The following is a 26,738-nucleotide window of genomic DNA, read 5'->3' as shown; positions in this document are numbered from 1 at the left end:
TAGACTGATGCAATAAGTTCACTATATAAAATATGGCCTTTTAAGCCGTATTCATTTTAGGATTTAGTTCTCCTTTAAAGGTTACAGCTATTCCATAGCCATGCCCCAACCTGAATCTGCAAATCTTTTATTCACTACTCTCAGGCTAAAATGGTTGAACATAAATGTGATGTCATTAGAGATGAATAAGAATTGGAAAAGAGCTAGAAGAATGGTGGAGGTAAAGATGGATTTTAATAAGGGAATTCCATGCACATAAACAGCAAACCATGAGACCGGTTCATTAAGCCACATGATTCTGTAGAAACAGAACAGATACAGGTAATAGATCCTAACAGAACAGATATATATTTTCCTTGACGTCTCAGTAAATTTGAACTATACACATCTTTTGTGCAATCTTTCTTCGCTCATAAAGTTTATTGCAGTGATATATCAATAATGATAAGTGGAAAATAGTAGGCTTGTATTGCACACTTGTATGCAAGGGTAGAAGAATTTTCCTGCGTCTTCCTGGGTTTTTCCTAATAGCACTCTAAAGATAGAGATAGGGACTTTATTACCTTATGATGCTACGTGTAGAGGGTAATAATAAAGCTGCAAAGTTTGTGGAGCAAAGCAACTGAAAATAGGGTTATATTTATTTTGTGGGGCAAAGCACATCATTTATCACTTCATACCTTGCCCCTATGATATTCTCTGCATATGCCCAGTGGTATAACCCTTTAGTTTTGCAACATGCAGTGCAGAGTATTGTGCTGGTTTCTATATGCAGCACTTTCCAGAAGGACGTAGATAGGACATCAAGTCACCAACTTGAGCACCATTCAGGAGGTGAAAGGGAGCGCCGCCAGAGGATGCAAGGAGCAATTAAACTCTTGTAATAATTCCTGCTTTTGGACTCCTTTTTAATTCAAAGAGCAACTTGAAGTGTGGATAAACTGTGGCTCATCATAAATGAGCCCTAGATTCTCTAATGGAAAATAAAGTTACATAAAAACACATATAACTTCCAACAATACTTGTCATATATCTCTGCATTCCATCATATAAACGATTCATCTATTACTATACTTTATTTATATAAAGTCAACATGTTAAACAATGCTGTACATAGATTGTTTATCATTCACATGAGTCCCTGCCCCACGGGAGCTTACAGTCTAAGGTCCCTACTGCATTCCCACACACACTAAAGTCAATATTCAGTTTATATCCATAATTTATTATATTACATTGTTCCTAGTAGAAAAAGGTATGAAAAATAATAGAAACATGCACATATTACAGGTATAGGATCCCTTATCAGGAAACCCGATATCCAGAAAGCTCCAAATTACGGAATGGCTATCTCCCATAGACTCCATTTTATCCAAATAATCCAAATTTTTAAAAATGATTTGCTTTTTCTCTGTTATAATAAAACAGTAGCTTGTACTTGATCCCAACTAAGATATAATTAATCCTTATTGGAAGCAAAACCAGCCTATTGGGTTTATTTCATGTTTAAATGAATTTCAAGTAGACTTAAGGCATGAAGACCCAAATTACGGAAAGATCCGTTATCCGGAAAACCCCAGGTCCTGAGCATTCTGGATAATAGGTCCCATACCTGTACACTATTCAGAATATTGAAATATACTGATGTAATTCTTGTATGAATATACTCACAGACAGCACCAGCCACAGGATTCTTTTAAAACGCCTTTATTGCAACATGGGCATGGGCTCGAAAATTCAGCAACGTTTTAGACTCAAGGCAGTCTGAAACTTTACTCAATTTTCAGGTCAGAGCCCAGGTTCCAGAAGAGGCATTTTAAAAGAATCCTGTGGATGGTGCTGTCTGTGAGTATTAACGATTCAAGAGAACAGTGTGAAGTGGGCATTGTATGACTTGCACCAAATTAAAGCTAAAGCTGAATTTATGGAGCGTGCTGATTAAAGAACTTGCTGAAGTAATTCTTGTATGATTCATCCTATGCAAACTGGAGGTTGACATCTGTCATGAGGTCTTGGTAAATCTTATCGAATTCTCTTTCTCGTTCAGGAGTAAAATAGTTCTTCCAGTCTCCACTGATACCTAGAAAATAAGTCCAGAAGGAAAAAAATAAAACACAAAAACAGTAACAATAAAAAATAAGTTCCTTGATTCTCATTCACATGCATAGCTGCCATATAACCCCATAAATAAGAAAAACAACAGCACCCCTAGCAATCTTTGTCCTTATGAAAATTGTCTTCACATGTGTATTACTTACAGCCAGTTCTAAATTACTATTCCCACACTTGACTCTGTGGTCCTACCATAACAGGATCAAACTAACATGCTACGCTAGAGTAACAGAGGATCTTCTGGTGGGTCACAGCCACGGACATGGACTTCATCAGCCCATTCTTACTTCCACCATAGGAATGGTCAGACTGGGAGGTCTGGTGCCCACCGGAGCGGACCTGACCCCCACCTGCGTGCCCCATCCGCACCTTGCTTTCCTCCTACGATCTGGGGGGGATGGTCTAGGCAAGCCTGGTTCGGACAAAGGAGTGGGCCTAGATCAGGGCACTGGAGCAGGGACCGCCAGGCTTTTTTCCCAGTGCCACGCCATCCAAGTCCGACACTGACCATAGGTCTTTATGACACCTATTTAGCACTATCTATAAATCGAATTGTTGTGAGAGAGGGCCCTTAATATCAGGTTCTGTGGGGGGGGGCCTTGGAGATCCTGTTTGAAGCCAAGTGCCAACAACGTTGTAAAAAGGAAATTTTCTTGTACCTTTTCTGTGAAATGCCCCTTTTGCTTTGCTGAATATATAGTCAGGCACTGCACTGTAGTTGGACATTTCATTGTCCTTCATTGCTTTGAAAGAGGAATTTTCCACAACTGAATTTATTGCGGCATCGTCCAGCTCCTTTCCAAGAAACTGACAGATCTTAATCACATTGCTTTTCAGATCCTACAGTATGAAACATGAGTTGGTTCATTTGGTTAATAAGTAAACAAGAACAAGCTAAATTCATATTGGCAATGCCTTTATACATTACACTCTTTTTAATTTAAGGTTTATTATAGCATAAAAATGAATGTATATACAGTGTTTTTTTTATGGGGAGATCACAAACAAAAATAAACTCTGCCCACATCCTATGTAAAATACAGGCAGACTTAGGGCTACATTACTGTAATAGTAATTAGATCATAGTTCCAACAAGATCAGGAAAGGAAATACACATTCATCACTGGACTTCTGAAAAACCAAGATGTTTAGAAGAACACAACCCACTCCCAAATATGGGAGAATTTGTGAGGGTATTGCCAGACTTGAGGGACTTCATTTTTTTCCCCCCTTCTGACCACCAAACAAAGGAAGCAGAGGTTAAACCAGGGTAGCTCTTGTACCTCTTATTTGGAAAGCATTTGGCCCTGAAGATTTTTAGATAAGGTTGTGCATAGTTGTATATTTTTCAGGTGCAGAAGATGACTCATAGATACGGTATACAACATGAAAGACATATTACTTACCTTTGCCATATCCTCATATGTCAGAAGAAGAAAATTTGGGTTGTCCTTAAATGACAACCACCCTTTTACATGATCAAACCAACCAGCATAGGACACTGGAAAATAAAAAGAAACCTATGTTGTTTTGCAGGCCACAGGAGTACAACAAACTGCTTTTCAGATGTCTAAATGCAACACAAAATACTAAAAACCCTAAACAGTACAGTCTTCAGAGTGGTGAGGCCCCACACATGCACAGCTGAGTATCTTCATCCTTCTAGAAATGTGAGGCACAAATGACAGCAGGCTTGGAGGAGGGAACTTCCATCACCAAGGCTCAACAGTAAGGCTAGCTTGTATGTTGGGGCAGGGCAAAATCTGATGGGGGGTGGAGATGGGTATAAATAGCTAGGTGAAGAAAAGTTAGCTGTCCACCCTGTTTAGGTTGTTGAGCATAAAAAAAGGTCCCCACCACCTTCTCTATGGAAGGAAGGAGGAATATTGTTGTTTTGGCTAGTTAGGTAATTTGTTTGGGCAGACTGATGGGAATGATGCCATGTGTAAATCTTGCCATACACATAAACATCTGCTCATTTGGTAGCTTTGCCCAATATGAACACCTACATTCTGTGCCAAATCTCTCTGATCGAACTGGTATCTTTAATTTGCCTGTGTACGGCCAGCTAAAGTGCTGGTGAATCCTGGAAAATTATAGTGGAGATTTGGAATCGGGTGGTAGTATCCTCTAAACTAGGGGAGTGCAGCTACAGGTAATTACAGTTAGAGGAGCGCAGACTGAAAAGAGCTGTTGTATTACATTTGCTATGTCACTCTAATTTTATATAATTAAATAACGCCATAGCTTTGTATCTAATGTTGATGCTGTGGAACTTGTTGGAATAAAGCTGTGGGAGGTATAAATTCCAAATGATCTGTCATGCATTTTAATCTGGTAGTGAGTTTAGCTGTGTGTATTTTGGGTAATGCCTAAATCATGCGCCAGCTGGCAGCATAAAATATGAGAACAAAACTTGAATTGCCATATGCCTGGTTGGTCTGCTCATACCAATATATACAATAGAACGATGTGTTTAATTATAAATACAGACAAAAAAGGTTTCATTCTTAATAAGTAATAATAATAAGTTGCTTATAATGAACCTATGTTCCTCCTATGAAAGCCCCCATGTGTATATTAATGAATAAGGGAGATAATGTAATATTGAGAGATGCTGGATTTTATCAGAGACTCTGATCTTTGTCAATGCCGAGGGAAAGGTGGCCATCACTTGCATGTCAAGGATCAGTCACCTGAGGATCATCAGCTACAGGGAATTTCTCGAGATCTGACAACACTGGCTTTGAGCAATCTTCTATAGCAGAAGTTATAAAAGTTGAAAACTTTTTTATTTAAAAACTTAGAATCAGTGAATATTGCTAGATTCTTCAAAAAGAGCTTGATTACTTTTATGCTATAAAGTTAAGCAAAGTGGTGATGTGCGGGTTGACAAAAAGTTAACCCTCAGCCAGCCAGAGCCAGATCTGGGAGAGTGAAAGGGCAGTGTGCAGTGATAGGCTAATTTCTTCTTGCTAGTTTCGCTTAGGCGGAAAATTCGCAAATTTCCTGCGAAACAGCGAAAAATTCACGAAAATATTTTTTAATAATTTTGACGCCGGTGAAAATTTTCCCAGCATTTTCATGAATTTATTCGCCGGCTGCAAAATGTAGAAATTCACCATAAAATCACACCTGGCGAATAAATTCACCCATCACTAGCAGCGTGTAATGTGAAGAAGCTACGCTACTAAGTGAGACTGTGTTTTGTGCTCAGCTTGGATAGCGTTCAGCTTCAGCCTAGAGGGCGAGGTTTCCCTGCATCCAGTTCAGCTGTTGGATGCCTGTTGCAACACTTTTGTGTCCCCGGTGTGAGGACAGGTGTTTCTTGTGAGCCTGCCACGTGGGAGCTACAGCCTATGTCCTAAAAGGGAGGTACAATGGGGCAGGTATTGTTACCTGGCGAATAAGAGCTCTGGGGGAAAGGGACATTTTGTGTGATATGAACTGTATTGTCCACCAGGCATGGAAAGATACTATGCTAAAAAGACCCATGTTTCCCCAGTATAGGAATATTATTGCATTGTACTTGTTAACCCATTTTTCCCTTATGCTTTATATAAAATTCCACTTGGCTTACTGCAACTGTTGTATTTTATTTTCCTAGTGGAAACCCCCTGAGTTAGGCTCCCGAGTGCCCACTAGGTGGACCCACTGTGCTGTAAATCCTAGTTCCCAGTTTCCTGCAAAGAGAATTCATGGCCCTGGACTGCAAATAGTTAATTGCTTTTTAAAAGAGTGTGGTCCAATTGTAAGAAAAGGGTTATGTAGGTAATACAGACATACTGCCGAGGTCCAAATGATACACAAGTGTTTGTAAGAGCTACAAGTACTTGCAGTGCTGTACAATCTTGAGTGCACTTTGTTTTGTGATTTATACCTTTAGGATTACTTACTGTCTTTACTTAGAAACAAGGAGACAAATTCTTGGAAATCTTCCCTGTATTCCAAGAACTGCGCAATCAGGGAAAAGAAATACATAGACACGCAGACATCTTTTGGATTTCGTATGGTGTAGATAATCTGAAACCAGAGGTTGAATTAATTCTAAAACACACAAACGAACAAATGAGAAAACGGTATAGCCTATTATGTGGTCATTTAACACAGAAAATACACAATATGACTCGATGATGTTGTTAGTAAACATAAGCAAGCCTAGCCTATCCCATAGCTACAGTATACAATACTGTGTTAAATGTCTCCTGTATTATCCCTAATGTCTCTTTGGGAAGACCATTTCAGAAATGTCTTGTGTGTCTTAAACTGGCCAAATAAACCAGCCCTGGGACCTATGGGGGATCATGGACACCAATAATTCAATATTTAATCAGAGAAAAAAATAATCATGGGGCCATTTTACAATCCTACATGCACCAAGGGATACAATCGTTGAAATGTATAGATGGATAGAAGTAAGGCATTACAATGGGTTCTTTTATTGGAAATAATTATGGGCTACAATCTGTTGCCTTACATAATATAGTAGTGCCCAAAGTGTGTTTGGCCAGACTGTAAAAATATTCAACCAAGTCCTATGTAATGGCTGTTGTATGGTCAACAAAGCTCCCATATTCCCACTCACCTTGGCATTTGTCTTGAAGAAAGATTGCGGAAATAAATTAAAAGGGAGATGTGTTGTGATGAGCCGGGGGGACGGCCTGTTCTCCAGTTTGCTTCGGCCAGTATACTGTTCTATCCAGGGAACACGATCCCAACTATACTCTGTCTTTACTGATGTGGGGTCTCCGTTGCTATAGATGAGCGTTAGGATTTCCTGCATCCAAGTTGTGCCTGAAATTTTTTTGCATGCAATTATTAATCAATATTCTATAAACCAATAATAAAATCATTCTGGGCTACCAGGCCTGGATATGTGGGCAAGCCACAAAGGCCCAGGTCTAGGGTGGCAAGATTATAGGGGTGGCATTCTGCCCAGCTGCATTCTCATTTTTGCAGAAGCACTGGGGATGAACATGAGATTTGACAGCTCTTTAAATCTCCTGCATGGCTAATCTCCAATACCCCAATGGAAACCTGGACATACGTGTATTTGTGGAGTGGGGGCGGTTGCGAGGAGCAGTCGCAGGACCCTCTGGCCTAAGGGCACCCGAATCAGAAATCCGGGCCTGTGGGCTACACGACATCTACATAATGCATGTGTTCCTATTAAATGTGAAGGTTTTCCTAGAAGAATTTGATTATATGCTCTCAAATATTATACATTTTCCTGAAATATATGCATATTTTTACATATACAGAATATGTTTTACGAGAATTTACATGTGACTCATGACAAAACGTTTGCGGAGAAAGTTGAAATGGAAATGTCTCCAAACAAGTGCAGCATCTTATTTATAAACCTATTTATGAAGCACTAGGCTGAAATAAGTATAAAGCAGTTTTCTAGCCGTATGCTTTAGCAGCTTTTACTTTCCATTTAAGGCTATGGCCACTAGAGATGTCGCGAACTGTTCGCCGGCGAACTTGTTCGCGCGAACATCGGGTGTTCGCGCTCGCCGGAAGTTCGCGAACGTCGCGCGACGTTCGCCATTTTGGGTTCGCCATTGTTGGCGCTTTTTTTTGCCCTCTCACCCCAGACCAGCAGGTACATGGCAGCCAATCAGGAAGCTCTCCCCTGGACCACTCCCCTTCCCTATAAAAACCGAAGCCCTGCAGCGTTTTTTCACTCTGCCTGTGTGTGCTGAAGAGATAGTGTAGGGAGAGAGCTGCTGCCTGTTAGTGATTTCAGGGACAGTTGAAAGTTTGCTGGCTAGTAATCGTTTTGATACTGCTCTGTTATTGGAGGGACAGAAGTCTGCAGGGGTTTGAGGGACATTTAAGCTTAGGTAGCTTTGCTGGCTAGTAATCTACCTTCTACTGCAGTGCTCTGTATGTAGCTGCAGTGGGCAGCTGTCCTGCTTCTGATCTCATCTGCTGACTGCTGCAATAACAGTAGTCCTTGTAAGGACTGCTTTTATTTATTTTTTGTTGTTTTACTACTACTACTACTACTACTACTATAAGAGCCCAGTGCTATTAGTCTAGCAGTGTTGGGGAGTGGGACTGGTGTGCTAATCTGCTGCTCCTAGTAGTTCAGCAGCACCAACTTTAATTTTTTTTTTTAATATTCATTTTTTTTTTATTTTACTTTTTTTTATTTTACTACCGCTGTAGTAGTGTATAAGTTGACCTTTTAGGCATTATTTGCCCTGTAGGCATTATTTGCACACTGTTTTCTTCAACCCGCCATCGAGCTGTGTGACCTTGTTCACATTCTGTCTAAATATCCATAATATTACCGTCTCCAGAAAAAACACCGGAGTCACTTTTTTCAAGCAGCCATAATATATTTTACGTAATCCGTATCCACCGCTGTAGTAGTGTATACGTTGGCCTTGTAGGCATTATTTGCACACTGTTTTCTTCAACCCGCCATCGAGCTGTGTGACCTTGTTCCCATTCTGTCTAAATATCCATAATATTACCGTCTCCAGAAAAAACACCGGAGTCACTTTTTTCAAGCAGCATTCATATATTTTACGTAATCCGTATCCACCGCTGTAGTAGTGTATACGTTGGCCTTGTAGGCATTATTTGCACACTGTTTTCTTCAACCCGCCATCGAGCTGTGTGACCTTGTTCCCATTCTGTCTAAATATCCATAATATTACCGTCTCCAGAAAAAAAACCGGAGTCACTTTTTTCAAGCAGCATTCATATATTTTACGTAATCCGTATCCACCGCTGTAGTAGTGTATACGTTGGCCTTGTAGGCATTATTTGCACACTGTTTTCTTCAACCCGCCATCGAGCTGTGTGACCTTGTTCCCATTCTGTCTAAATATCCATAATATTACCGTCTCCAGAAAAAACACCGGAGTCACTTTTTTCAAGCAGCATTCATATATTTTACGTAATCCGTATCCACCGCTGTAGTAGTGTATACGTTGGCCTTGTAGGCATTATTTGCACAGTGTTTTCTTCAACCCGCCATCGAGCTGTGTGAGCTTGTTCACATTTTGTCTAAATATTGATAATATTATCGTCTCTAGAAAAACCACTTGAGTTACTTTTTTTCAAGCAGCATTCATATATTTTACGTAATCCGTATCCACCGCTGTAGTAGTGTATACGTTGACCTTGTAGGCATTATTTGCACACTGTTTTCTTCAACCCGCCATCGAGCTGTGTGAGCTTGTTCACATTTTGTCTAAATATTGATAATATTATCGTCTCTAGAAAAACCACTTGAGTTACTTTTTTCAAGCAGCATTCATATATTTTACGTAATCCGTATCCACCGCTGTAGTAGTGTATACGTTGACCTTGTAGGCATTATTTGCACACTGTTTTCTTCAACCCGCCATCGAGCTGTGTGAGCTTGTTCACATTTTGTCTAAATATTGATAATATTATCGTCTCTAGAAAAACCACTTGAGTTACTTTTTTTCAAGCAGCATTCATATATTTTACGTAATCCGTATCCACCGCTGTAGTAGTGTATACGTTGACCTTGTAGGCATTATTTGCACAGTGTTTTCTTCAACCCGCCATCGAGCTGTGTGACCTTGTTCACATTTTGTCTAAATATTGATAATATTATCGTCTCTAGAAAAACCACTTGAGTTACTTTTTTTCAAGCAGCATTCATATATTTTACGTAATCCGTATCCACCGCTGTAGTAGTGTATACGTTGACCTTGTAGGCATTATTTGCACAGTGTTTTCTTCAACCCGCCATCGAGCTGTGTGAGCTTGTTCACATTTTGTCTAAATATTGATAATATTATCGTCTCTAGAAAAACCACTTGAGTTACTTTTTTTCAAGCAGCATTCATATATTTTACGTAATCCGTATCCACCGCTGTAGTAGTGTATACGTTGACCTTGTAGGCATTATTTGCACACTGTTTTCTTCAACCCGCCATCGAGCTGTGTGAGCTTGTTCACATTTTGTCTAAATATTGATAATATTATCGTCTCTAGAAAAACCACTTGAGTTACTTTTTTTTCAAGCAGCATTCATATATTTTACGTAATCCGTATCCACCGCTGTAGTAGTGTATACGTTGACCTTGTAGGCATTATTTGCACACTGTTTTCTTCAACCCGCCATCGAGCTGTGTGACCTTGTTCACATTTTGTCTAAATATTGATAATATTATCGTCTCTAGAAAAACCACTTGAGTTACTTTTTTCAAGCAGCATTCATATATTTTACGTAATCCGTATCCACCGCTGTAGTAGTGTATACGTTGACTTTGTAGGCATTATTTGCACAGTGTTTTCTTCAACCCGCCATCTAGCTGTGTGTATTATCGTTTCCAGAAAAACCAACTGAGTTTTTGTTGTTGTTGTTGTTTTTTTAAAAATAATGCCAGGCAAAGGCAGGCCGCCACGCAGAGGCCGTGCTAGGGGCCGTGCTGCTATGCAATCCTGTGGCCCTAGCAAATTTCCCAGTTTTAAAAAGCCAATGACCCTGAACTCCCAAAATGCTGAAGAGGTAGTTGACTGGCTTACACAGCACACCCCATCCTCTACCGTTTCTAACTTTACCACAACATCCTCCTCATCCTCCACTGCTATGGCCACCCCACGTAACACTTCCTCCACCACCGGTGCCCTTCTTCACTGGGGTCAGAGGAGTTATTTTCCAATGAGTTTCTTGAACTGAGTAATGCGCAACCATTATTGCCAGAAGAAGATGAAGGAGATGAGGACCTTACACCAGATTTAATTCTGCAGAGAACACGATAGAGATGGACATAATGAGTGATGAGGAGGAGGTCCCCGCTGCTGCTTCCTTCTGTGATGTGTCAGAAGAAATTGATGCATCTGAGGAGAATGATGATGAGGAGATTGATGTTTTGTGGGTGCCTAGTAGAAGAGAGCAAGAGGAGGGTAGTTCAGATGGAGAGACGGAGAGTCAGAGAGGCAGTAGGAGAATAAGACTTAGAAGAAGCAGGGAGGACAGCCCGCAGGGATCAGCAGGGCAACAACATGTATCGGCACCTGTGTTCAGCCGGCCAACGCACCCGCCATTGCCGCCAATACCGCCAACTCCGCCAACTTCTACTGTTACCGCCAGATCGCACACTTCCAAAAAGTCAGCAGTGTGGGATTTTTTTAATGTGTGTGCCTCTGACAAAAGCATTGTAATTTGCAATGAGTGCAGTCAGAAACTGAGCCTTGGTAAGCCCAACAGCCACATAGGTACAACTTCTATGCGAAGGCACATGAGCGGCAAGCACAAAGCACTTTGGGAGCAACACCTCAAAGGCAACAGGCAAACTAAAAGCCACACTCCTTCTGGTCCAGCATCTTACTGCTCTACCTCTGCTCTCCTTGACCCGTCTGAACCACCCTCCACTCCGCCTTCCACCTTGACCACCTGTTCCCATTCCCAGTCATCTGCCACCAGCCAAGTTTCTGTGAAGGCCATGTTTGAGCGTAAGAAGCCAATGTCTGACTGTCACCCCCTTGCCCGGCGTCTGACAGCTGGCTTGTCTGCACTCTTAGCCCGCCAGCTTTTACCATACCAGCTGGTGGACTCTGAGGCCTTCCGCAAATTTGTAGCAATTGGGACACCGCAGTGGAAGGTACCCAGCCGCAATTTTTTTTCTAAAAAGGGAATACCACACCTGTACCAACATGTGCAGAGCCAAGTTACCGCATCTCTGTCACTTAGTGTTGGGCCAAAGGTCCATATGACTACTGACGCATGGTCCTCCAAGCATGGTCAGGGCAGGTATGTCACCTACACTGCCCACTGGGTGAACTTGGTAATGGCTGGGAAGCAGGGAATGGGTAGCTCAACAACAACAGTGGAGTTGGTGTCACCGCCACGGATTGCACGCGGTTCTGCCACCACCTCTACTCCTCCATCGCTCTCTACCTCGTCTTCTTCTTCTTCTTACTCTGCTGCTGGGTCCTCCTTCTCCTCCTCCACACCTGTGCACCCCAGCTCCCCCTAGGCTATTCGACGTGCCAGGTACGCCGTTGTCACGCTGTCTTGGGGATGACGTGCCTGGAAAGCAAAAACCATACCGGATCTGTACTCCTGTCATCTCTGCAGTCACAGGCCGATCGGTGGCTGACCCCACACCAACTGCAGATCGGAAAAGTGGTGTGTGACAATGGAAGCAATCTGTTGGCAGCGTTGAGACTAGGCAATTTAACACATGTGCCCTGCATGGCACATGTGTTAAATTTAATAGTCCAACGTTTTGTCTCCAAGTACCCAGGATTCCAGGACGTTCTCACCCAGTCCAGAAAGGTGTCGGCCCATTTCAGACGTTCCTACACAGCCATGGCACGCCTTGCTGACATTCAGCAGCGCTACAACATGCCAGTCAGGCGTTTGATTTCTGACAGCCAGACTCGCTGGAATTCAACGCTCCTTATGTTGGAACGTCTGCTGCAACAACAAAGGGCCGTCAACGAGTACCTTTTTGAACTGGGTGGTAGGACTGGATCTGCACAGCTGGGGATTTTTTTCCCCCGTTACTGGGTGCTTATGCGCGATGCCTGCAGGCTCATGCGACCTTTTGAAGAGGTGACAAATATGGTCAGTCGCACCGAAGGCACCATCAGCGACCTAATACCCTTCGCTTTCTTCCTGGAGCGTGCCGTGCGACGAGTGACAGATGAGGCTGTAGACCAGCGTGACGAGGAGCTGGAAGCGCACGATTTCTGGTCGGAATCACCAGAACGAACCCAGGCACCTGCTGCAACGCAGGGAGAGGTGCCAGAAGTGGAGTCAGAGGAGGAAGGTGGCTTTGTGGAGGAGGAGGAGGAGGACCAACAGGAGCAGGCTTCCCAGGGGGCTAGTGGTGACCTTTTGGGGACCCCTGGTCTTGTACGTGGCTGGGGGAGGAGACCGTGGATGATGCAGTCCTTGATAATGAGGAAGCGGAGATCGATAGCTCTGCATCCAACCTTGTGAGAATGGGGTCTTTCATGCTGTCATGCCTGTTGAAGGACCCCCGTATCAAGAGGCTTAAGGAGAAGGACCTGTACTGGGTCGCAACGCTACTAGACCCTCGGTACAAGCATAAAGTGTCAGAAATGTTACCAACATACCACAAGTCCGAAAAGATGCGGCATTTACAAACCAGCCTGCAAAACATGTTGTACAATGCTTTTAAGGGTGATGTCACTTCAGGAACTCATCAACATTCCAGGGGCAGAGGTGCCAGTAATCCTGCCACGAGCACACCTGCAAGGACAAAGCCCTTTGGCCAGTCTGTAACGTCAGACATGCAAATGTTTTTCTGTCCAAGGCAGCGCCACAACCCTTCTGGATCCACCCTCAAAGAACGCCTCGACCGGCAGGTAGCGGACTACCTGGCATTAACTGCAGATATCGACACTCTGAGGAGCGATGAACCCCTGGACTACTGGGTGCGCAGGCTTGATCTGTGGCCAGAGCTGTCACAATTTGCCATGAACCTCTTGTCTTGCCCAGCCTCAAGTGTGCTCTCAGAAAGGACCTTCAGTGCAGCAGGAGGGATTGTAACTGAGAAGAGAACTCGCCTAGGTCACAAAAGTGTCGATTACCTGACCTTTATTAAAATGAATGAGGGGTGGATCTCGGAGGGTTACTGCACGCCGGAAGACTTGTTCTGACTTCTATGCAGCTGTCCTTCTCTTCAAGCCTCATGACTCCACACACAGCTGTCCTTTAGCGTCCTCCTCCTCCCTCCGCCACCGTTACAAACTAGGGTGCAAACCCTACTGGTTTAATTTTTTCTGGCCTCTGTGCTTCAGTGGCTGCAACCAAAAAAACTGGGCAAACAATGTCTACAAGGTCAACGTATGGCAAAAAATGACTATTTTCAGCATTTATATGGCATATTTTTTCTGGCAACTGTGCTTCAGTGGCTGCGTCCAAAAAATGCATATTTTCTGCATTTATATGGCATAATTTTTCTGGCAACTGTGCTTCAGTGGCTGCGACCAAAAAAATGCATATTTTCTGCATTTATATGGCATAATTTTTCTGGCCTCTGTGCTTCAGTGGCTGCAACCAAAAAAATTTATATTTTCAGCATTTATATGGCATAATTTTTCTGGCCTCTGTGCTTCAGTGGCTGCAACCAAAAAAATTTATATTTTCAGCATTTATATGGCATAATTTTTCTGGCAACTGTGCTTCAGTGGCTGCGACCAAAAAAATTACTATTTTCAGCATTTATATGGCATATTTTTTCTGGCCTCTGTGCTTCAGTGGCTGCGGCCAAAAAAACTGGGCAAACAATGCCTACAAGGTCAACGACGTTGACCTTGTAGGCATTGTTTGCCCAGTTTTTTTGGCCGCAGCCACTGAAGCACAGAGGCCAGAAAAAATATGCCATATAAATGCTGAAAATAGTAATTTTTTGCCATACGTTGACTCAACGTATATGGCAAAAAATGACTATTTTCAGCATTTATATGGCATATTTTTTCTGGCAACTGTGCTTCAGTGGCTGCGACCAAAAAAATGCATATTTTCTGCATTTATATGGCATAATTTTTCTGGCCTCTGTGCTTCAGTGGCTGCAACCAAAAAAATTTATATTTTCAGCATTTATATGGCATAATTTTTCTGGCAACTGTGCTTCAGTGGCTGCGACCAAAAAAATGCATATTTTCTGCATTTATATGGCATAATTTTTCTGGCCTCTGTGCTTCAGTGGCTGCAACCAAAAAAATTTATATTTTCAGCATTTATATGGCATAATTTTTCTGGCAACTGTGCTTCAGTGGCTGCGTCCAAAAAAACTGGGCAAACAATGTCTACAAGGTCAACGTATGGCGAAAAATTACTATTTTCAGCATTTATATGGCATATTTTTTCTGGCAACTGTGCTTCAGTGGCTGCGTCCAAAAAAACTGGGCAAACAATGCCTACAAGGTCAACGTATGGCAGTTGTTTAAAGAGAACAGTAGATTACTAGCCAGCAAAGCTACCTAAGCTAAAATGTCCCTCAAATCCCTGCAGACTTCTGTCCCTCCAATACAGAGCAGTATCAAGCAGATTACTAGCCAGCAAGCTTACTATCATCTGTCCCTGAAATCACTAACAGCTCTCCCCCTACACTATCTCTTCCAAGCACACACAGGCAGATTTTTCAGATACATTTTTGCCCTTGATCCCCCTCTGGCATGCCACTGTCCAGGTCGTTGCACCCTTTAAACAACTTTAAAATCATTTTTCTGGCCAGAAATGTCTTTTCTAGATGTTAAAGTTCGCCTTCCCATTGAAGTCTATGGGGTTCGCGAACCGTTCGCGAACCGCTCGCATTTTTGCGCAAGTTCGCGAATATGTTCGCGAACTTTTTTTCCGACGTTCGCTACATCCCTAATGGCCACACTGGGCTGATTCTTGACCTGTGGATAAACGAATGCCAAGATTCAGCCCCTATACTTGAATCTGTGCTCTTCTGTGTCTGCACCCAGAGCCGCTATGTCGGGCCAAGGCACAGGAACACATAATTCATTTTGGTGACAATTCCTGTAAGTATGTATTTCAGCACAGAAATCTACTAGTCTAGTAAAGCCAATGTGGCTGCAGCCTAAGACCACAAGACAAACACCAGTGGGCTGACCTCATTTTCACTGACCCCATTTAAAAAATGAATGCATTGTAAGGCTACAAATTTAGCGTTAATTCTGCTTTTTATTTCGCATCTTTCTATTCAGGCCTCTCCTATTCAGGCCTCTCCTATTCAGGCCCTCTCTTATTCATTCTCCAGTCTTTTATAAAAATCAATGCATGGTTGCTAGGGTAATTTGGACAAAGGTAAACAATCCCTTTAATTACTATTCAGCCTTCTATTGTGAATTTTGTATTGTGTATGTTCTGTGAATCCTACCTAAGGTAACTGACAGCAGCCCAGAGCGTGTGAATCGGGCGAAAAAAAGAGCTACTGTGGTCATTTTTGGAGGCACACATTTCACTGCCATAGACCAGTGGGGGGGATTTGGGCTGGTACAGAAGCTTCAGACATAAGATGCAGCATTTCTAGCCTAATTCATTGTTGCGCTTTATTTCTCCTTTAACCTGCACTTACGGCTGCTTGCTCAGTGTAATGTGAACTTCGTGTACTAAAATAAAGCCCTAAACAGAATCGCATTTTAAGGATTAACGTCAGATGCATTCTCAGATTATGTAATACACCATTGGGACCAGATTACATAGCAGCAATTGTTCTTTTAATCAGATGTGTAAATAATTAAAAAAACACAAAAAAAAAAATAACGTTACCCCTTCCCAAAAAGCCTTGTGACACCTAGGGTACCAAGTCCTGAAAGGGCAAAGGCTACATACACCTAGAGACAGATTTATCAAGGGTCGAAGTGAATTCGAGGGAATTTTCAAAGTAAAAAAATTCAAAATTCTAAGTAATTTTTTGGATACATTGACCATCGAATAGGATACTACGACTTCGAATTTACTTCGATTCGATAATCGAAGTACTGTCTCTTTAAAAAAACTCCGACTTCAATACTTCGCCAAATTAAACCTGCCGAAGTGCTATGTTAGCCTATGGGGACCTTATACAACCATTTTCTAAGTCTTCACACATCGAAGTAAAATTGTTTGATGGATTTTACTTTGATCGTTCGATGGCCAAATTCGGTAGAAAATCCTTCGAATATTTTAATTCGAGGGTTGAATTTCGAAGTATTTTTTTACTTCTAAATTCGACCCTTGATAAATCTGCCCCTCAGTGGTTTTCTGTACTTAAAGGCATACAAGGTTGTGCCCGAACTGACAGTGCAGCAATAACTCAGGAAAACTGTACGGGTATAGAATCTGTTATCTAGAATGCTTGGGACCTGGGGGTTTTCCAGCTAAGCGATTGCTCTATAATTTGGCTCTCCACATCTTGAGTCTGATAAAAATCTATTAAATATGAAATAAACCTGTGCATATTGTGTACACTGTGATGGTTTAGGGGCTGTCTCTCTGCTAATTCTGTCAGGAATATTCTCCCCCCATCCCCAGCAAAAATGAAATACAATATATATATTATTATGTATTATTATATTAAATATACTGCTTATCATCTGGATAAATGAAAACTTTTATGTACATACCTACATATTACTGTTTAATAAGCCACCCCAACCAGGACTGTATTTAGGTCTGATGCTGCCCTAGGCACCGGACCTAAACACGCCCCCTACATGACACGCTCACACGATACATGCGCATGACATCACTTCCACCAACCAGCCCGGCTCCATACCCCTCATCCCCCTATGGGCGATGTATTTTTTTTAATTTCAAAAATAAATTTATAGGCACCCAAGGGCCGCGCCCCCCCAAAACCTGCCGTCCTAGGCATAGGCCCTCAGGTTAATTTAAATATGCCCCTGACCCCAAACCATTAAAGATTTGTTATTTAGCAGAAGTAGAAATTGTTACCTGATTTAGGGAAAGTTACATTAAAAACATCATCGTCGCGTGTCACAAACTCTTTCCATGCATAAGTTAAGCTCTCCACTGTGTGGACATTGGCAGGCACTCTCATTCCTTCAAAGGTCAAGTATTCCCGGGAAACTTGAAAATCGCCCATCTTTATATAGTCAGCAAAAATCTGTGCAGTAAAAGGCGTCTGTTTACAAATATAGTATTTACAGTCCAAAATAGAAAAGTATTTGAATCATTAGCTGCTCGATCAGACAGTGATCTGGTTTTGCCACTTCCAGAATAAATGTATCATGAAGAAAATGAGGGTTCACTGGAGAGCAGATTTGTTCAATTTCTTGAATTAGTTTTATTCACGGTGCATAGCACAACATGTTTTGGACCTCTTGGGTTCTTCCTGGTGCAGAGGAAGGACCCAAGAGGTCCGAAACAAGTTGTGCTATGCACCGTGAATAAAACTACTTCAAGAAATTGAACAAATCTGCTCTCCAGTGAACCCTCATTTTCTACATATTGTATTTACAGTATTGTTTTTTTTTTTTGTTTTTTGAAATTCTTTTTATTGAGATTTTCATTAAAATACAAGAATTTGACAATATGTTAAACATACAATGTTTCAAAAAAGAGCAAAAGAAATATTCTTAAGCATAACGGTCAGAACATTTGACATGAAAATGTTTCATTTGGGACTCAGAGCTTTGACTCTGTACATATACATGCTTCTCCATAAAACCTTATAAGCTGACCATATACTGGCTAATTTAAATGGGTAGTAAAAACCAGCTGCACAGCACTGCTCAACCAAATTTTACTCATCTGTTGATGGACTACACATCCCAGAATAATGTTAACATATTATCAAGGTTAAAGCATGAGGGAGCTGTAGTCCAGCAACACTAGGTTTGTAGTCTTAAAGCAATACTGTACAATAAAACCTCCAAAGTTTTTCCCCAAATCTCCATAGCCAGCGGCTGATCTGTATAAATCTGGCACCATATTCCTGCAGATGGAGATGAAAGATTTAAGCACAGTTTCCCAGCACTGAACAAGTTTGTCCTTTATCCCTATGTTTGACTCCAGCATAATACAATTAAAGGGGTTATTTCCCCTTTGAGCGAAATTATAATGTAGGGAGTGATATGAGAGACAATTTGCAATTGGTTTTCATTTTTTTATTATTTGTGGTTTTTGAGTTATTACACTTTAGCAGCTCCACAGTTTGCAATTTCAGTCATTTGGATGTCAGGGTCCAAATTACTTTAGCAACCATACGTTGCATTGAATAAGAGACTGGAATATGAATAGGAGAGGCCTGAATAGAAAGATGAGTAATAAAAAGAAGCAATAAAAATACATTTGTAGCTTTACATAGTGTTTGTTTTTTAGATGGGGTCAATGACCTCCATTTAAAAGCTGGGAAGAGTCAGATGGCAAATAAATAATAAAAATATAAAAAACTAATAAAATCATGAAGATCTATTGAAACGTTTGTTAGAATCAGTCATTCCATTCCATAACATAAAAAAAGTTTACTGAAAGGTAAATTACTGTACCTCTTTAAGAAACGCATGACATAATTATCTCTATATTATCTGTATATGATGCCTGGCATAGTGCTGGGAATCATCACTCATTGGTCAGTTATTTAGCATTTTTAATGAAGTGTTTGACCAGCATAATTCTTATAAGTGCACTTTCTTGCATCAATAATTACATTTTTCAGCAACTTCTATAGAAAACTAGAGGACACTAGGGGTTTCACCTATCCGATAGGTGGTTTCCAAAAACAGGGCTGTCCGGGTGAAAATTGAAATCTGCCTGTCCGGATTTTTAAATTAGGAAATCTGGACTTGAAATTGAAGTTAATGCCAAGAATTAATCGCTGATCGCCATGTCATCAGTCACGCCCCTATAATTAGCACAGCCATTGATGTCACCTGTCCCCCTCCCCCAACGTCAGCGGCACTGCCCCCCTGCCTGGAGTTGAGCCGACAAAAAGATGGCAACCCTATTTAGGAAGGCATTATGGTTAGGTTTACAACCCCATTTGAGCTGCTGATTTGGCCCCTTCAGACCAAATTGAAAGCTTATCTGCCCATGGATGGGCCCTCACTGACTGCCTTCCCTATATATATCTGCATGAGAATAGGCCAGATATTTATCAGGCAGGTTTGTCTGGGTGGGGATCACATTGATGCAGTCCTCTCTCAATGGGCCTGCATTTGGCCCAGAGTTTGTGATTGATTGTGTTAGTGTGGAGAGATAATGTAAGAGGGCAGTGTCCTTGTTTATATAGATGTCTATTTGTTTATAAATCCCAAAAGCTAAAGTTTATTGTAATAGTCATAAGATGGTTTAGAGCACACATATTTTGGAAAACTGTATAGCAACCGCCCCATCTCTTGCACAGATTGTGACATTTTGCTATATTTAAAATAAAGGGAGCATAAACTGTACCCTCATGGGAAACCCTTAATGAAAGAACTGCAATCCGACACAGGATAATGTGTGGATACCCAGTTTATATGTAGTTTAATTCAATATTCTAAACTGCACCTGGTGCCTCACTCCACTCCACCATTATTTCTTGCACAGCAACTGCAGATATTTCAGTAGATTAAACATTTAAGGGACTAATTAACGCTTGGTGTTGCCTGTAGTGGGAAAAAAGATGGATTCAAAGAGCAAATTATAATTCCTAGCAGGATTGGCATTAGAGAGTAGAACAAGAGGAACGTTGATGTGTGCTGAATCCAGTTTTCACATATGAAAAGATGAAAAGATGCAATAATCCTCCATACTTATCCCCTAACATTTAGGTCACTGTCCACATTTTGACACATGATTCTGATTAAACTCCCATGATTCTTATATACAAAGCTCCTTCCAAAGAGTATGCACTTTGTACCACATGTCTCTGTTGATAACCTGGGTCCCAAGATGTTGGTGCACTGCTAATATTGTTTCAACCTTTGTTATCGATTGAAGAATGTTGAGCATATTTATTGAGCAGCATCTGGGCAAACTGGATGCTAGGCAGATACCTATGCCAGGGTACCACACCAATGTTGCCTTTTTGCTTGTTCTGCCTCTGCTATTCATATTCAGTCTCTAATTCAAATCAATGCATGGTTTCTAGGGTTATTTGGACCCTACAAACCAGACTGCTGAACTTTCAAACTGGAGAGCTGCTGGATAAAAAGCCAAATAACTCAAACCCCACAAATAATAAAAAATGAAAACCAATTGCAAATTGTCTCAGAATATCACTCTCTATAATAAAAGTTAATTGAAAGGTGAACAAATCCCTTTAATGTAAACTGGGAGCTGCTACTGGGAAACCAACACTCATTTGTTCTTAAAACACATTTAGACCCCATGGAATAAAAATGACAAAGCTACTGGAAAAAAAGTCATTCAAAGTGGCATACTATTTGAAAACAGTTACCTTATGAAGGTGAAGTGCTCATTTAATTTCACGTTATTGAGTCATGTTTCCCCCCTTTGCACTTCCCTTCCTGGATGGAAATTCTGTCCTTCTGTTATTACCTTCCATTTTGCTCCCCACTTACCCTTCCCCATCACCATTGCACACCTGTAATACCGGGCAACTGGCAAGGTTAATACACCCCACTGTGGTTGGTGGTTAGCATTTTGCTTAATATATAAGGCATATAATAGAGAAACAGGTTGTTTAGGCACAATATCAAAAACTTAGCGTACGTTCCCTCCTGTTGTAACACATTGGCAACTTGCTTTCTCTTGCCTGGGTCTTCTCCAAAGCCAACACTGCACAAACTGCTTTCAACTGCCCTGATAAAATGAAGAACGTCAACACAGAGGGCCAAGAGCCAATGAAAAATTGCCAATGGCCTTGGATCCAGCCAATACAAACAAGCAGCACTGCCAAAACTGCCTGTTTATAGAATTCAGCATGTAACTTCTTTATTATCTGGAACCCCCTCAGCTGGAGCTGTATGGTGCCCCGCTGTTAAACTGCATCAGGCGGAAATACCTGTAAAGGTGGCCATAGACGTAATTACAATCTTTTTTGGAAAAGATCTTTCCAAGAAAGAAGAGTGGTGTATCATTTGATCACCTGTTGTTGAAAGCAGGCTTTTAACTGAAAAAGTAGATTTGAATTCCATGTAATCAGCCCACATGTGTGTTACATTGTTGCCATTAGTTCTAACAAAAGCAGAAGAATTGTAATGCCTCTACCTGTTCTGCCTCCTAAAGTTATTTTCTCCAAAAAACAGTGTTAGTTTTAGATTTCCACATCAACAAAACAGAGCCGCTTAGAGATTGAAGCTGTTTGAACCAGATACAAACAGCAAGAAACGTCTGTTAAACATTAAAGTATGAAATTACCTAGTGTAACTTTTATAGTCTGACAAGCAATACCTATAAATGTTCAGTACGTAATGATCCCTGCATGAACTTACATGGTGACACCAGATGTTTTGGGGCAAGATAATATGATGATAAATATATGATAATTTTTCTGTCCCTTGAGGCTTGTTAAAGGGACAGTATAACCTAAAAATAACAAGGCCTGGATTTCTATTTGGACTGCACCATAGGCCAGAGGGTCCCCTGCCCCCCCCCCCTCCTCTCACGAGCGTATGTGCAGGCTCCCTCTGGAGCACTGGGAATTAGGTGCACAGGCAATTTAAACAGCAGCACATTCCCAGTGCTATCAAAAAATTGGGATGCGGCATCCCTAGGCCTGGGCCTTGCCTTTAATCCAGCCCTGAAAACACCTGCCTATTATTTTAACTATAAAAACATCCATATTTTAATCTTGATTTGCACTAATTTAAAAGTTGGGCTATGTTCACTGAATTCACCTCCCTCTTCACCTATAAACAGGGCAATTGGTTCAGAGTTCCCTATCTACCTCTATAAATTAGCATCTTATTATCAGAGGGCTCTTCAGTGGACTGGTCATTCTTTTATCAGCTCCTGTTATGTTCTTTTGGACCAGAAGTGAAGGGAAGTGAAACTGGCTTCATTTTCTTGTTTAGTGCCAGAAATAACAGAAACTATAGATTATTTTTTAATTAAATCAATAGTCAAAAAGTGGCGTCACGCACCGTGTTCAGCGGAAGTGACATCAGCACATCAGGAGCGTGATGTCACTTCTGCAGTGTTCCTCGGACATCGCTCACGACCTAGGGCAGCATCGGACCTAAATACAGCACTGGTTACATGAGTGTGGCACAAGACCTTATCTTGCACAATGAAGTGTGTGCAAATACATCACAAGAAGAAGAGACCTCAGTGTCAATTGTGTTGCCCATCAAGTGCCATAGGCTCTGTTAATCATGCCTGAAATAAGTTTCTCTTGTGTACAGTGCATCTCTGTGATATTTGGCCTGTGGTATTCACTTTTTAGTCAAAAATATGTGAAAACTGTTGCTATATAACACTGGGAACAGTATGGAATAAATAAATACTGTATGTACTCCTAATGCACATATACAGCACTGCGACATCTGATGCCTGCAACTTTTTTTTCCTCCGAAAGGAGCCCAGGCTCACCTACTTGCCTCTCTCCCCACCACATTGAAAGCTAACCATACAAGTGGTGTTAGACGTACAACAATCCTCAGAGCCTGCTCAGTTCCAAAGGTAAAGTCCAGTCCCTCCGCTGATGAAATCATTCTGTATAGTGGAAACACATGGACCTTGTCATCGACAAACTGTCAAGGATAATATGAACGTTGTGCAAGAATTTATTATAGAAGCCAAGACCTTCCCTATTTAATTTCCTTCAAGTGATACGGAGACATTTAAAAAGAATTTGGAGGCAGAATTGATACGGCCGTAATAAAAGCCAGTAAAGCAGCATTTTACAAAGGGCAAAGTCACAACTGAATGGTTTATTCAGTAACAATTACAATGTACTCAAAGTACCAGATTTGGGATTATATATATATTTTTTGCAGGAAACATACTGACCTACTGGTAGAGCTGAAACCTGTTATCCAGAAATCTCTGAATTATGGGAAGGCCAACTCCTATAATCTCCATTATAATCAAGTAATTCAAATTTTTAAAAAGAATTTCCTTTTTCTCTGTAGTAATAAAAAATTACCTTGTACTTGATCCAACTAAAAGTTAACTAATTCTTACTAGAGGCAAATCAATCTTAGTGGGTTTATTCATTGGTAAATGGTTTTTAGTAGGTATGGTGATCTAATTTACAGAAAGATCCCTTATCCAGAAAACCCCAGGTCCCAAGCATTCTGAATAACAGGTCCCATACCTGTACTGCAATACTGTCTACTTTATAACACAAAGTGGGATTTAGAATGAAGGTAGATGTACTTGTACCCTTTGCGCTTGTACCCCTCCAAATTTTTTGTTTCTCTCTACCCTTGCTAATAGATTGTAAACTCTTCAGGACAGGGACTTATTGAAATGTCTAGCACTAGTATTTATTCTCACCGTCTAACTGTACCCCTGTTTAAATAAACACCTTGTAAAGAACTCTGTCCAGTTGTGATATATTCAATTATTAACTCAACGATCAGCAAGTAGTATCCTCTGGTGACCTGTGTGAAAGCAAACTGATTGGTTACAAGAAATTATTTCAGCAGCACTCCGATTATGGTGAATGTAGCTTTATTCGTGCCTCAAGCTAAGCGACATTTCGAGCTTTTCCAGCCCTTTATCAAGCTTACTGATTGGTTACCTTACATTTTCCCACTAATTTATTACAACATAAAAACATTGCTACAACTGGTCTGTAGTGCACTGCAAGTACTGTATGTTCACAGTGCCTGTTCCTACTGTAGGCCACTTTCCACTTGCACTGGCAATGAACACCAAAATCAACTGCATGCTTGTATCTGGACCATAATCACAGGCAGGGTTGTATTTATATATAGGCACCTATTTTTTTTTTTTTTTTTTTTTTAAAAACCCCTCTGGCACAAATTTCCATAGGTAATCCAGTGAGGGAGCTTAGGGGTGAGGGTCCAAGGAAGACTGCGGAAGTGACGTCATGGTGTGAGAAACTACCCCTGCAAAACTTTTTTTGAGAGAACACAACTCGACCTTTAATAAATAATCTCCTTAGTGTGTGGCTACTAAAGCAAATAAAGTACTGTACTGTCTTGAATGTCAGGGTCGTTAGTTTGAATTTTATTCTGGAAGGTAGTAAAAGCCAGTGCAGGGATTGCCAGAGGAGGAGCGGTTACTGATGTGTATAAGCCTGGTGGCAGTGTTCATTATGGACTGAACAGGTGACAGTCTTTGGAGGGGAACGCCAATTAAAAGAGAGTTACAGTAATGTAGACGTGATAGGATGATGGAGTAAATAAGAATTTTGGTGGCATTTTTGATGATAAATGATTGTATTTTGTTCCTTTGATGAAAGTGACATGATTTACATGAAGTAACTGGATGTGAAGAGTAAAGGACAGGGCAAAATCTAGGATAACCCCAAAGCACCGGGCCTGGGGAGACAGGGTGATTGTGGAATTGTTAACTATGATAGATCCTTCTGGGATGTTATGGGTGGAAGTTGGGGGAAAGAGAACCATTTCCATTTTAGAGAGGTGTAATTTAAGGTAGCATTGTGACATCAAAGTAGAGATAGCGGACAGGCAGGAGGAGACCCGAGTTAAGAGCTCTGGGTAGAGAACAAGAAAGGAGCGATAGGTCAGAGTATTGTCAGAATAGAGGTGGTATTGGAAACCATACAAGTAGATTAGTTTGCTGAGGGAGAGCAGTATAGAGAGAAAATAACAAGGGACCCAGGACAGAGTCCTTAGGAACCCCAACAGAAAGGTAGGGGAGAAGATGATACTCCATACCGAAGGGACAATTTGTGAGGTAAGAAGAGAACCAGGACAGGCCATGTCATGAAGGCCTAGTGAATGGAGGGATTGGAGGAGGAGAGGGTGATCCACAATATCAAATGTAGCTGAGAGATCAAGAAGTATTAATAGTGAGAAGTGGTTGTTGGCTTTAGATGTTGAAAGATCAGTAGTTAGCTGTGTTAGAGCAGTTTCAGTGGAGTGTTGTTGCCTAAAACCAGATTGTAGGGGGTCCAGCAGGTTATTGTCAGAGAGAGTACTAGCATTAGGCACTTATAGACTAGGTGCTCATGTAGTTTAGAGATAAAAGGCAGCAGAAACAGGTCAGAAGTTACCAAGATTTGAGGGATCAAGAGAGGGTTTTTTCAAAATGAGATAAGTGTATGTTTTAGTTGAGAAGGAAAGATTCCAGTTGAGGTGGGAGATTAAATAGGTGATTAAGGCTTTAATTAAACAGAGATTGGCATTGCGGAGAAGTTTAGTAAAGTTTTTCATGTTGTGTTGCCCCCTAACTATTTTTACATTTGAATGTACCCCGGATTAGAGGAACAGAACTTTCAATTAAAGGAATATAGGTGGTTTTTCATAATGAGGACAGCGGGGTTGAGGAATGCCCAGCTGGGTGATGTTGTGATGGCAGATTCTATTAATGTCTATAAGAATGGCTTGGACAAATTTTTTTACAAGCATAATATCAAAGGCTGCTAATATACAATTAGTAGATATCGGTATTTATTGTTTGTATATGTGCATTTATAGATAGGTGGGTAAAGGTGTGTGTATATATATATATATATATATATATATATGCACTGGGGTTTATTTGGAGGGGTTGAACATCATGGAATTTGATCTATTTTCAACCCAATTTAGCTAACTTTACTATGCGATTCCCTGGAGGAAAACAGATTCAGCTGACCAGTGTTAATCTCTATAGATCTCAGGAAGAATCAAAGTCAACATTGTACAGCTACTGAGCTCAGCTAGTTATATGTGTTATAGGAATAATCATTTCCATTCAACTGTAGATTAGAATGTTTAACTGATTGTCTAATCAGGGGTTGCTCTTGTTAAAAAAAATAATGAAACAGCAATTTTTTTTTAAAACTGAACTTTACTCATCCTACCCCCACCCCATGCTGCTCTTTTAGGTTACTTTACTAAAATTGTTGCAAAGTTTGTTATGATGGCAATGTCGATACATTATAACCATAAACCAGCAAGAAGAATAACAAAGAATCACAATAGTGTAATATCCTGATTATCTAATATGTAACTTACCTGAAAGTTAATTTCCACAATGCAGAAGGGACACTGTATGAGCCAGTTCAGCAGGATCGATGTCCCAGCCTGTGAGTTTCCTCCGGCACAGA

General features: G+C 41.0%; 1 protein-coding gene across 2 annotated transcripts; it reads right to left on the bottom strand.

The window, feature by feature from the left end:
* Positions 1-215: 215 nt before the first annotated feature.
* On the bottom strand, positions 216-26,738 carry sult2b1.L (sulfotransferase family 2B member 1 L homeolog). 2 transcript variants are annotated; one of them, NM_001097677.1, is given in 7 exon segments: positions 888-2,080; positions 2,772-2,952; positions 3,519-3,613; positions 6,009-6,135; positions 6,698-6,906; positions 17,534-17,705; positions 26,647-26,707. In NM_001097677.1, coding segments are annotated over 6 exon segments (867 nt in total). In that variant the 5' UTR covers positions 17,685-17,705; positions 26,647-26,707; the 3' UTR covers positions 888-1,976.

The sequence above is a fragment of the Xenopus laevis genome, chromosome 7L (assembly GCF_017654675.1).
Source record: "Xenopus laevis strain J_2021 chromosome 7L, Xenopus_laevis_v10.1, whole genome shotgun sequence".
Lineage (NCBI taxonomy): Eukaryota > Metazoa > Chordata > Amphibia > Anura > Pipidae > Xenopus > Xenopus laevis.
The sequence above is the reverse complement of the archived record's forward strand: the minus strand, read 5'-3'. Positions and strand labels throughout refer to the sequence as shown.